The sequence below is a fragment of the Electrophorus electricus genome, chromosome 7, assembly GCF_041902795.1.
Source record: "Electrophorus electricus isolate QZ-2024a chromosome 7, ASM4190279v1, whole genome shotgun sequence".
NCBI lineage: Eukaryota > Metazoa > Chordata > Actinopteri > Gymnotiformes > Gymnotidae > Electrophorus > Electrophorus electricus.
The window spans coordinates 29,653,597-29,665,000 of NC_137503.1; the positions used below are offsets into that span (position 1 = coordinate 29,653,597).

At 44.4% G+C, this 11,404-nt stretch overlaps 2 protein-coding genes across 16 annotated transcripts in view; one reads left to right on the forward strand and one right to left on the reverse strand.

Annotated features, from left to right (window-relative positions):
- Positions 1 to 3,382: 3,382 nt before the first annotated feature.
- Positions 3,383 to 6,979, forward strand: ckbb (creatine kinase, brain b). Its single transcript, XM_035524713.2, has 8 exons — positions 3,383 to 3,539; positions 4,318 to 4,522; positions 4,898 to 5,052; positions 5,137 to 5,269; positions 5,440 to 5,611; positions 5,780 to 5,903; positions 6,126 to 6,315; positions 6,593 to 6,979. Exons 2-8 carry the CDS (start codon positions 4,330 to 4,332, stop codon positions 6,769 to 6,771), a joined length of 1,146 nt encoding a protein of 381 aa, XP_035380606.1. The 5' UTR covers positions 3,383 to 3,539; positions 4,318 to 4,329; the 3' UTR covers positions 6,772 to 6,979.
- Positions 6,732 to 11,404, reverse strand: part of ppp1r13bb (protein phosphatase 1, regulatory subunit 13Bb) — a 47,207-nt gene continuing 42,534 nt past the window's right edge. For all 15 annotated transcript variants that reach the window (XM_081716941.1, XM_081716942.1, XM_081716944.1 and 12 more), the window contains 3 exons: positions 10,021 to 10,187; positions 9,391 to 9,590; positions 6,732 to 9,150 (listed from right to left, as the gene is read on the reverse strand). In XM_081716941.1, the coding sequence (XP_081573067.1) occupies positions 9,109 to 9,150; positions 9,391 to 9,590; positions 10,021 to 10,187 (409 nt within the window). In that variant the 3' untranslated portion in view covers positions 6,732 to 9,108. The remainder of the gene's footprint in view (positions 9,151 to 9,390; positions 9,591 to 10,020; positions 10,188 to 11,404) is intronic.

Genomic DNA, 11,404 nt, shown 5'->3' on the forward strand with positions numbered 1-11,404 from the left:
ATGTAACCCCATTAATGCTCTATAAAGGTGCCCCTGTGTATGAGATTGTTTTGCTTCAATGCTCATAACACAGACTTGCCAGCAGACAGACCATATGTTAGGTTCAGTCCAGTGCTAGTCAGCTGAGCAAAGGCAGAACAGAAGTGCAGGGGCAGGGAAATCAGGCACAGAGGTTGACTCAGCAGTTTCAATATACAGATAAATTGATTACAGACCTGTGAGCCAAAGTCTCTTCTGACACCAGCACAGTGCCCAGTAGCACACATGAAAAGAATATGAAGGCTTAGGTCCTCCTCTACGCAAACCGCATCTAATAAAACCAAAAAAGCTCCACCCTGTGCTGCGAGCCACAACAGCATCAATTGGACATGACAGCAGGTTTACAAGCTGCGTGGCACAGACCAAACCTGACCCACATTCGCCAGCCTGAAGAAATGCAGTCATGCTGCTTTCATGTCACGTTCAAAGGACCAACAAGGGCCACAGTGTTTTCAAGGGTCCTGTCCCTCTAAAAACACAATGCCTCATGATTTCTCAAGACCCATCAGCCAGGATATAGAGAACGTTTCAGCATGGCCTCTGAGAAGTGACTGAGAAGGCAAACATGCAAAAGCAATGCGAACAAATTATCTCATATGCAGCAGCAGTAGTTACTTTACTAGCATAGTTTGGAGGCAAGATGGCTGTGTACAGCAGCTGATAGGGAACACCAGTAACCTTCAACTCTGTGCTCTGGGGTAAAGCTGGGGGTTTTTTGTATTCAGAAAACAGCCCCCGGGGTGCATTATATAATTTTCCGTACTCTGTTTTTTTTTTTTTTTCCACTGTGTATGTGAGATGAGCGTACTCGCCTCTGTCTCCAATAGTGTTGCTGACTTCATTAAATATGCCCCCAGTGCACACTGTGTGCATTTACCTGAGCAAAAAAGTGTGCGTGAGCACACAGACACAGAATGGCATGTGCAGTCACACTTCATCCCCACCTTTCATGTTATAAACATAAATACAAATATATCACATTGTCATGATACATGGAAATGTAGTAGGGCCATAGAATGGGGAGACTTCTCCAAGCACAACATAACTCTGTCAGCTTCTTCCAGTAAACAGTCAGCACACTTTGACAAACAAAATCTAGCCACATGATAAAGTTATATTCTGGCAAACAGTCTGCAGAATATGGTTGTAAAAAAGTTTCAAAACATCATCAGACACTAAATCTGGCTGTGAATTTGTTCTGAAATAGAAATAAAAATTCAATAGCAACATCTTATAAGGGTTTATGCAGCATAAGCCAAAGGGCTGCTCCTCTGGCCATACTTGTGTAAAGTATAGCTTCCATGCATTAATAGCTCATCAAGCAAAGATCTCAAGGACATAGCTCTCAGAAATCGACACAGGTGAGGCCTGCTCTCTGATATCATGCTCACCATTCCTCCTTTCAGCTGCAATGAATCGATTCTGTATGTATCCTGATGTACCCTGCATGCGCACCTTCTCTCCCCACAGTGAGGAGAAACCTGCAGCTTCTCCACATAGTGAGACAAAACCCACACCTTCTCTCCCCACAGTGAGGAGAAACCCGCACCTTCTCTCCCCACAGTGAGGAGAAACCTGCAGCTTCTCCACATAGTGAGACAAAACCCACACCTTCTCTCCCCACAGTGAGGAGAAACCCGCACCTTCTCTCCCCAGAGTGAGGAGAAACCCGCACCTTCTCTCCCCACAGTGAGGGGAAACCCACACCTTCTCTCCCCACAGTGAGGAGAAACCCGCACCTTCTCTCCCCACAGTGAAGAGAAACCCGCACCTTCCCCACACAGTGAGGCGAAACCCACACCTTCTCTCCCCACAGTGAGGAGAAACCCGCACCTTCTCTCCCCAGAGTGAGGAGAAACCCGCACCTTCTCTCCCCACAGTGAGGGGAAACCCACACCTTCTCTCCCCACAGTGAGGAGAAACCCGCACCTTCTCTCCCCACAGTGTGGAGAAACCCGCACCTTCTCTCCCCACAGTGAAGAGAAATCCGCACCTTCCCCGCACAGTGAGGGAAAACCTGCACCTTCTCCACACAGTGAAGGGAATTCAGAGCAAAGGACAAACGCCCTTTGGTATAAAGGCAGGTATATCCTTCCGGCGTTCCTACTCGCATCGTTATAGGTCTGAGGTGCAGTGACCGAGACAACAAAAGAAAAGAGGAGAAAGGACGCTATAGCAGAAAAGCTTTTCCACCATGTAATCCTTCAGACTTCTTAAAGAACTGACAAAAACTGGCTACAATCTATGAGTCGAGTGCACAGAATCCCTGATGTCTAGGTGTGGCCCTTTTGCTTTAGATTAGCAATGAATGCTCTTATGGGATCGAGAGGCAGCTGTGGAGACGAAGCTTGTTTAAACACACAGCGTGCTGTATTGACTGTAAATGGCCTTCATGGAGGCATAAGGCTGCCTGGGTTTAAAGTGCCCTTGATAAGTGCCCTAAAATGGTTAGTCTCCTTATAGAAACCCATGCTCATTCAGAGACTTTTTGCTGTCCAGTGGATCAATAAATGATTGCACAGACAGGAACAAAAAGCAGCACCTGAGAGTTTTCGAAACTACCGAAGGTTTTGATTTATTGGCAGTTAGAGTTACACAACTGATCAATATGCAAGGGAGAATATTACAATTATAATACTCAAGACAGGCACTCTAATGCTAATTTAGTTACAGATAATGACTTGTGTATACTTGGAAAGATTAACGAATAAAGAAAAGCCTCGAGAGAATACAAATTTTGTTAGTTAAATGATCAAATGTTCTATCATATTTGCAACTGGAGATTATGAGTTGTCTTTCCGAAGGAGCATACTGTATCTATGTAAGCAAATGCACGAAAAAAAAAATCTATCTGGGGCCAATCTAAATGCAGTACACCTTTCTATAAACGTTCCGAAACCATTGCACGTTACTACCCTTAAATATATCCTTGCGTTTTGCGGATCATTAACTTTGGTGGAATATCGCACTTTACAGATTTGTAGAGGCCTACAGCTATCCGCACTATTTTGCACGCATGAACGTGACAATGACAATGAACGTCACAATGGCAACGAACGTGACAACGGCCATCGTTACTTGTCTTTGCGCCAGTGTGTCTGAAAACCAGAAGCAACGTATCATCCAGCCATAATAATAAACAAACAACTGGCGTGCTCTCCATGCATTCTTCGTTGTTTGCTATGATGCTACCCCTATAGCGAAAGACCTCCAAGTATTTAGTGATCGCATTCCACCTCGTCATAAGTCAGTCACCAAGAGGAGAGCTGTTAAACAAGTCATGTGATCCAGGCAAACAATTGCTGGATGCTGGATGTGATTGCGACTCCCTCTCCAATAGAATGAATGGACTCAAATAGCACCCAATCAAAAACAGCTCTGGGGGTGTATAAAAACCTCGCAGAGCGGCTTATTTCGGGATACCTTCATCAGTGCTGTTGTGGTTGCTTGTGGATTAAAGGAAGCATTATCCTCACTTTTCCAAAGAGAATCGACAAACGGTAAGGTACTTGTTTTGTTGCATAAGTGGATTCAGGTATTTTGTCATTTTAGAAGTAAACGCGTTTTTTTTAATTACGGTGATTAGAAATTTTGCTCATGGTTAATCTTTCTAAGATCACCTAAATTACTTGAAAATGTAACTAATCTTCGCATTTTTGTGTTGTTAAAGTAGGCTGCGGCTGGTAGGTAGGCGTTGACAGTCTACTGGGGTGGGGAGAGAAGCTGAAATCGTTTTTTAATTCAGTGTTGAGTAATATTCTTATCGTCTTCAGTTCTGATTCTGTAAATAACATGAATACAGACGTAGGCTGGGAGCTTTTGGCGCTTTTCTTCCAAACATCAGCAACGACCTTGCGGTCTCTTCCGTATATCTGCAAGGTCTTCGAGACGTTTTTGGGGCACTGCGCATTACGCATTTGTGTGCAAGAGGCGCACGGACATTCTTCATGTTCATCTCCACGGAGATTTCCGTGCAGTCGGTGACCTGAAGTTGTACACTGACGCAGCATTTGTTCTAGACATGCCATTGTATCTGCATCGCAGCCGTTTCCCATGCAAGACGCATCCTAGACACTGGCTGTTGCACCACGATTCTGCGACGGTGGCGTCTGTAACGCGATAAATCGGGGATAAATTCCAGTACCCCACTCGTCGTGCAAAATGTTTGCGTCTTAATTCCGTTGCGTCATGGGTAATGACTGGATGGCTTTGTCCCCGTGCTCGAAACGGAATGGCTTCGCGCGCGTCTAACACGCTCGTTCCTTCGTGTTTTGCCAGATCTAAGCAGTCATGCCTTTCAGTAACTCCCACAACAAGGTGAAGATGAACTACACCGCTGAACAGGAGTACCCTGACCTCAGCCAGCACAATAACCACATGGCGAAGGTGCTGACGCCGGAGATGTACGCAAACCTACGGGACAAGGAAACCTCTTCGGGATTTGGAGTGGACGATGTAATTCAAACTGGGGTTGACAACCCAGGTAAAAGCGTTTTGTCTCATAGAAGTGCATTCTAAGGGGAGAGCCACTATATACTCACAGCACACCTACAACAGACCTTCCGCTGGATTTTTCCATAGTGGGATTTTTGTACAAATTATTTGGTTAACTATTGTATTCTAGATTTTGAGCAGTATATTTTAATGGGTTTTTTGGCTTTGCCTTGTGTTCTGCACCAAATGACGTTAGTGTTCCCCACCCACATACTGACAAGGTAGCTGTTCTGAGACTAGCTCACCTGAGGAATGACCGTCCTTAGCCCACCAGAACACAGCAGCATCACACTATCTTAAGAGCCTTCACAAATGCTATGTGCCTGCAGGGTTTCACACTGACCAACCCCCCCCCCCCCCTCAGGCCATCCATTCATCATGACTGTGGGCTGTGTAGCTGGTGATGAGGAGACATATGAGGTGTTTAAAGATCTCCTGGACCCAATAATTGAAGATCGCCATGGAGGCTACAAGCCCACAGACAAACACAAGACGGACCTCAACCCAGAAAACCTTCAGGTAGATGCAGTTTTCAATCATCTTTCATCAAGCCCTCTTTGCTAGTATTGGACTGGGCTGTGAACACGGTTGACTTCTCCTTAGGGTGGAGATGATCTTGACCCCAACTACGTCCTGAGCTCCAGAGTGCGGACTGGCAGGAGCATCCGTGGCTTCTGCCTGCCTCCTCACTGCAGCCGTGGAGAGAGACGTGCCATCGAAAATCTGGCCGTTGAGGGTAGGCAAACCTGCATGGTACAAGTTCTCAAATGACTGCTTTGTGTTGACGACAAATGAAACTTGAACCGCGTAAATGTAGATGCGAGTCCCTTCGCCATGGAAATGCTGGATGCCTTTTGTCATTCTGTTGGGTATGCATTTGGGGCAAAGGGCTGCTTTGTCTTACAGGTTTAAGTTCTCTGGAGGGTGAATTTAAGGGAAAGTATTATGCCCTGAAGAACATGACGGAGGAGGAGCAGCAGCAGCTAATTGATGACCACTTCCTGTTTGACAAGCCCGTGTCCCCATTGCTGCTGGCCTCTGGGATGGCCCGTGACTGGCCTGATGCCAGGGGGATCTGGTGAGTAGGCTACAGACTTGCATAATGTACACTGGAATTTACTGTATTCAACTCCATGAACTACAAATGGGTTCAGCCTGGATATTAGAATGGATGTTTTTAATGAATTTATATTCTAAATGTCTTTGAAGACTTCAATTATCGCTTGAATTGTCCTCATGTTTCAAGGCACAACGACGACAAGACCTTTCTAGTCTGGGTGAATGAGGAGGACCACCTCCGTGTCATCTCCATGCAGAAGGGTGGCAACATGAGGGAAGTCTTCACTCGCTTTTGCACAGGCCTCACAAAGGTTGGTACCTTGAGAGAAGAAACGGATGTGACAACTTTATCCAAAGCAACTTACAATTGACTACAACTACAGCAAATGAGATTTAAGGGCCTTGCTCAGGAGCCCATCAGTGGCAGCTGGGCAATGATGGAGCTTGAACTGGAAGCCTTCTGATTACTAGTTGAGCACCTTAACCACTGAGCTACCAGTACCCCTAGGAGAAATTGATTTTGTTTCTTACAGATCGAATCCCTCTTCAAAGAGAAGGGCCATGAGTTCATGTGGAATGAGCACCTTGGCTATGTACTTACCTGCCCATCAAACCTTGGGACAGGGCTGCGTGGTGGTGTCCACGTCAAGCTGCCCAACCTCAGCAAACATCAGTCATTTGGAGAGATCCTCAAGAAGTTGAGGCTTCAGAAACGTGGAACAGGTATACCAATTGTTTGCACAAGTAGTCAGGTGCATCACTTGCTGTCAAATTCACCAACATGTATGAACACTGCAAAATGGATTTGCAGTTTGTTCACTTATAAACTGCAACTTGAGACTATGAAATCAACACAACTGAAAACCTGTTCCCAAACTTGTACCTGATGTCACACTGCCAATTGTGGCTTTTAGTGGTGATGGAAGGCTTGTCACTTCACCATCTAATATGAAACCCCTTTCTCTTGTGTGCCTTTGGTAACCATAATGTCTCAATCCAGGTGGAGTAGACACTGCTGCAGTAGGTGGCACCTTTGACATCTCGAATGCTGATCGGTTGGGCTTCTCAGAGGTGGAGCTTGTGCAGATGGTGGTGGATGGAGTCAAGCTGCTCGTAGAAATGGAGAAGCGGCTGGAAGCTGGCCAGTCGATTGATGACCTCATGCCGGAGCAGAAGTGAAAGTCCTGTCCTAATCCCAATTTGGCTCCTTCTCCATCAGTCCTCCCTCTGTCCAGCACCAATACTAACTACACCAAGGAGCACACCCCACCCAAACATTAGTGGCACTTAAGTTAGATGAGTCTTCCGTCAGTCTGAAGGATTTTGTATCTCCAGCACTTTGAGGATGGCTCTAACATCTGAAATAAAGTCTCTTTGGCCCATGGAATTGGTTGTAGTTTGTCTCCCCTTTCGAGTTTGTTAACCAGAAGCACCATAATGAGTCCTGTGCAGTAGACTCAACTAGTTTCCTTCTGTGGGAGAAGGAAATATTAAGATGGTAATATGGTTAAATTCCTGTTTTGATTGACTCCTGAAGTAAGTGTGTGGCTTATGGCTGTCTGGAAAGCCTTTCATCCACTTCTAAATAGTCCCATTTGCTTTACTTCACTATTGAAGGTACACTGGACCTGAATGTGGAAATAATCATGTGCTATTTGCTGATCTTGTGCTTGCATTGTTCTGGGTAAACGGGGACAACAGATTTGTATAATCACCAAAGGTGGTTAAATTGGTAATGATCAACTGGGGGGGTGTGAAGGAATTTAGACAAATGTAGTCTTTGAATGGCTTTTTTCCTTTAGAGACCAGGAATAACTGGCCGTTTTTAATACCATCACGTATTCCGAGAAATTCTTAACGTTAACAGCACTAATGCATAACGAGCAATTTGTTAATACTGCTCTCTAGTGGTTGATGGCATAACTACAGCAAGTTACAATTGCCGTAAATGGCTTCAAGTTTTGCAAGGTTATGTCCTACACTGTACAACATGAAGGTTTATCTAGTGTACAATGCCTATCTTGTTTGCAGTTTCTGTAGATAGCCCTTAACAGCCCCAACTGTGACTTCCTGAATGCTACTGACCACTAGAGGTAGGAGGCCATTAAAGGCCCTTCAGAGCATCCCTTTGTGTCTGGTGTTTTCCTGCTACCATCACCTTGCCTACTACCCTAGTCCTCTATGTAGAAACTTCCAAAAAGAAGCAGCTTTAGTGTGAGGGAGACAAGGAACAAGCACTGCAGCACATTTTCCCAGGACTTATTTTTATTTGTGCACATGGAGAACAGGAGGTGTCTTTGTATGTCTGCAGAGGCAGGTTAAGTCTTTCAGCATTGTCTTACCCTCCCTGCCTCCTCACAGTATGTACAGGTGAACTCCATATTAAAGCTCATGGCTGCCTCTTAGGCAGGGCAAATAGATCAGTTTACAAAACTTTAAACAGGACCAGGGAGGGAGAGACTAGCACAATGTAATGATAAAAAATTGTACAATAATGTAAATAAACTTTGTGATGCTTCAAAGGCTATAAACTAACCTAGTGTCTTGCACAAAAGCCTTATCTACAATCACAATGTATTGTTCACTCAGACTTCATCTTGGCAGTTTCTTAATGTTTATTTTTTATTACTGCCACACCAGCTTGGTTTGTTGCACTCACACACCATCACACTCTTCATCCAGTCTAAAATAGCTCATATCCTGTGTATACTAAAGATCTCATTGTCCTATTCATGCGCACACATTTCATTCTTAGCCATCACTTGCAGTGTAAAGCATTCACACAACACTGTTCATTTGAAAGACAAATCCCATTGCTAAAATGCACACTTGAACCACACTTTCTCTGAAATAAGTTGTTCTAGTATATAAATATGTATCTATTTGTTCTCATCTCATATAACCTTTTGATCTTGCACACATTAGCTCACTTAATTCACTCATTCTTTTTTTACACACTATGAAAAGACCATCTAACGCCATATCTATGGGTTCTGTATTTTAAAAAAACCAAACTCAAAACATAACACACACGACCCTTAATCCGCATGTGTTCCATTCTTGAACCACAGCTCACTGGAAATCAAAAGCAGCCATTCATTGCTCCAGCCTTCCCATGTCCTCATGGTAAAGGAAAAGTTAAAACTCAGTAGATAAAAATGCAAACACAATGACAAACCAAAAGCTATAAACCCAAGCAGGTAGTGCTTTCATCTCTATGGAGAAATGTGGAGTGGCTATGATGCACGTCACATGACACCAGGTAGACACCTAGTTTTCCAGAGTGAAGGGGGATGAGGGGGAGATCAAAGCTAGATCGTGGGAGTACTGGGATCACACTTCAGGACCTGAGGCTTCTTGGTTGGCCTTTACTATGCATGTATGTGTGTGTGTGTGTGTGTATTGATGTTGGTTGTGCGCCCAATGAGGAAACATGGTTTAGCAGCTGAGTGAGTGGTAGAGGTCCTACATCCCCGGACTTCATTCCAGTTAGTGACACAGGAGAGGGGCAGTCAGCTATGCCAGAGATCTCTGACGGGGCTTTATTCTGGGGTAGAGCTGCAAAAAGACACACGCCCACACAACGTGCACACACACACACACACACACACACACATCCACATACACACACACCCCTTTAAAAACAAAGACAACCTACTGCCACAGAAATGCACAAAAATAATATCGCAATGTTCCAAAAGTAACTGAACCTGTTGAAACAAATCAAGAAGAAAAAAATGGCTGAACAGCCACCTTCACAGAAGTGGAGTGCCACTGCGGAAAGGTTCGAGGACCTACCCCGAGCAGGTTGCGAGGCACGTAGCCCTCCTTGTCGTGGAGCCGGGCCCACCACCATTCCGTCTCAGTGTCGTCTTTCCTGTGCAGGATAGTGATGGCATCTCCCTCCTGGAAGGAGAGCTCATCTGCACTCTGACCCTCGTACTCCCACAGAGCATACACGACTCCCTTATTCATCACTCCCAGCTTCTCCTGCACGCCTGCACGCACGCACACACACGCGCGCACACACACACACACAGAATCAGTTCACCTCCTACTATCCCTGCCCCAGTGTGTACTGCTCAGCCCGGCCTGGTGCGGTTCCAGGTCTGTTTTTCTCTCACCAGGATGCAGTGGGGACTCAGCTTCTCCTCTATCAGCACCTTCATTAGAGGGTTCATTTGTCATTTTTCTTAATAAAATACTACATGACAGTTCACGTTATTTTCATTTATGTGGAATGCTCCTGTTAAGTTTGGTCTGCTGTGAACCAGGTAACAATGTTCTCTGGCTTATTTCAGCTACAGCTGGAACTATAAAATGTACAGAGCACAGAAATAGAATGCAAGACATGACAAAACCAGGTAGCAATCGAAAGAGGTTAGGGTGGGGCAAGAAAGCAGAGGTGGAGCAGGGAAGGGCTGTTACCATAGAGGAACTGGGAACACTGGATGTAGCCTTCCTCCATCTCCTCACACTTGTCTGCTGCTGTTTCCACGTCACTGATGGTGGTGGCAAAGATGGCGGCGCCAGACTCCACCAGCATCTTACAGAGGTGAACGCTGTTGCAGGAAGCAGCACAGTGCAGGGGCGTCCTGGCAACAAACAGGCACACACGCACAGACTCAGTGTTCCTGCAGAATATTATTGTTGTTCTGGCATTCACACTGGTAGTCTGTTGTACAATTCGGGTCTTGAAATGAGATCTGTATGCTCTCACACGGAATACAAAATTAATCAAAAATCTTGGGTCACTGATGAAAATCTGTCTAAATTATGGAAGAACTTTGGACCTCTTCAAAGGTTCAGGATGATTTAAAGGCATAGCACATCATTCCTTTTGTCAGTTTGAGGTTTCAACTCAATTAAAATGGAGAAATATGTTATAGAATGGGACAAAATGCTCTCATGATTTCTATGGCATGGGAGAAAGCCCAGTCAGCTTTAAACCTTTGCAGTTACAATGGGAGCTCATTAAGACATTACAGTGTAGCAGCAAGTGTAGTGGTAATGTGCTGGTGTAATCCAATTCAACAGGCACAGCGGAAATCATCAGAGCGCCTTGCAATACATAATACCCCTATACAGGCAATACAGACAGAGAATTATATGTATATATCAATGAAAGAAATAATCCATGGGTGAAACTCATATTGAATTTATGGAAAATTATTATAAAAGAATATAGTTTATATATTAAAACCTTGACATGGGGGTGGGGGCATTAGATTCATAATTCCCACCAAACAGATCGGATAATAGATTTTAAATATGGGTGGGAATTATGGCTGTGTGTACTATGGTAGAGGCATAAATTATGAGTTTATTATTAGATTATTTCTGAGCGCTATATAACAGAATTTGTCCCAAAAAAGCACGGGAATGGGAATGAACAATGGAAATAACAGATGAAGTATGTGCAGATATATGGAGATGTCCATGGAAATGGACTCTAAAAAATGAAAGGAATTCTGATGGAAAAACACAATAGGATTTTTATCCCACCTCACCAGACAACAAATATTAGGTGATACTGCCCAAGTATGTTGGAATGGGTGCTAAAATGCGAACCACTATCAACTTTTGGGAATGTCCGAATATCCAAACATTTTGGGAGGATAGAAAGGACCCTCTGCAGCATAGATTTAGATTCAGAACTGAGATCCGATTTGATACACATAGAAGGAACACCTGATTATTTATTTATGTCTACAAGAGAACATAAATGTGGAAAGAAAAAAGTAATTACGACAAGCCACCTATTGAACAACTGTACAAACTGATTTACAGTCATTTTTGTATGGGGATGGGT

Bases quoted from the DNA above. Each gene is read 5' to 3' on its own strand.
- ckbb (XM_035524713.2), top strand. From the start codon at position 4,330: ATGCCTTTCAGTAACTCCCACAACAAGGTGAAGATGAACTACACCGCT. The intron at 5,053-5,136 runs GTAGATGCAGTT...ACTTCTCCTTAG, and splicing joins TCAACCCAGAAAACCTTCAG to GGTGGAGATGATCTTGACCC. The intron at 5,904-6,125 runs GTTGGTACCTTG...TGTTTCTTACAG, and splicing joins TTTGCACAGGCCTCACAAAG to ATCGAATCCCTCTTCAAAGA.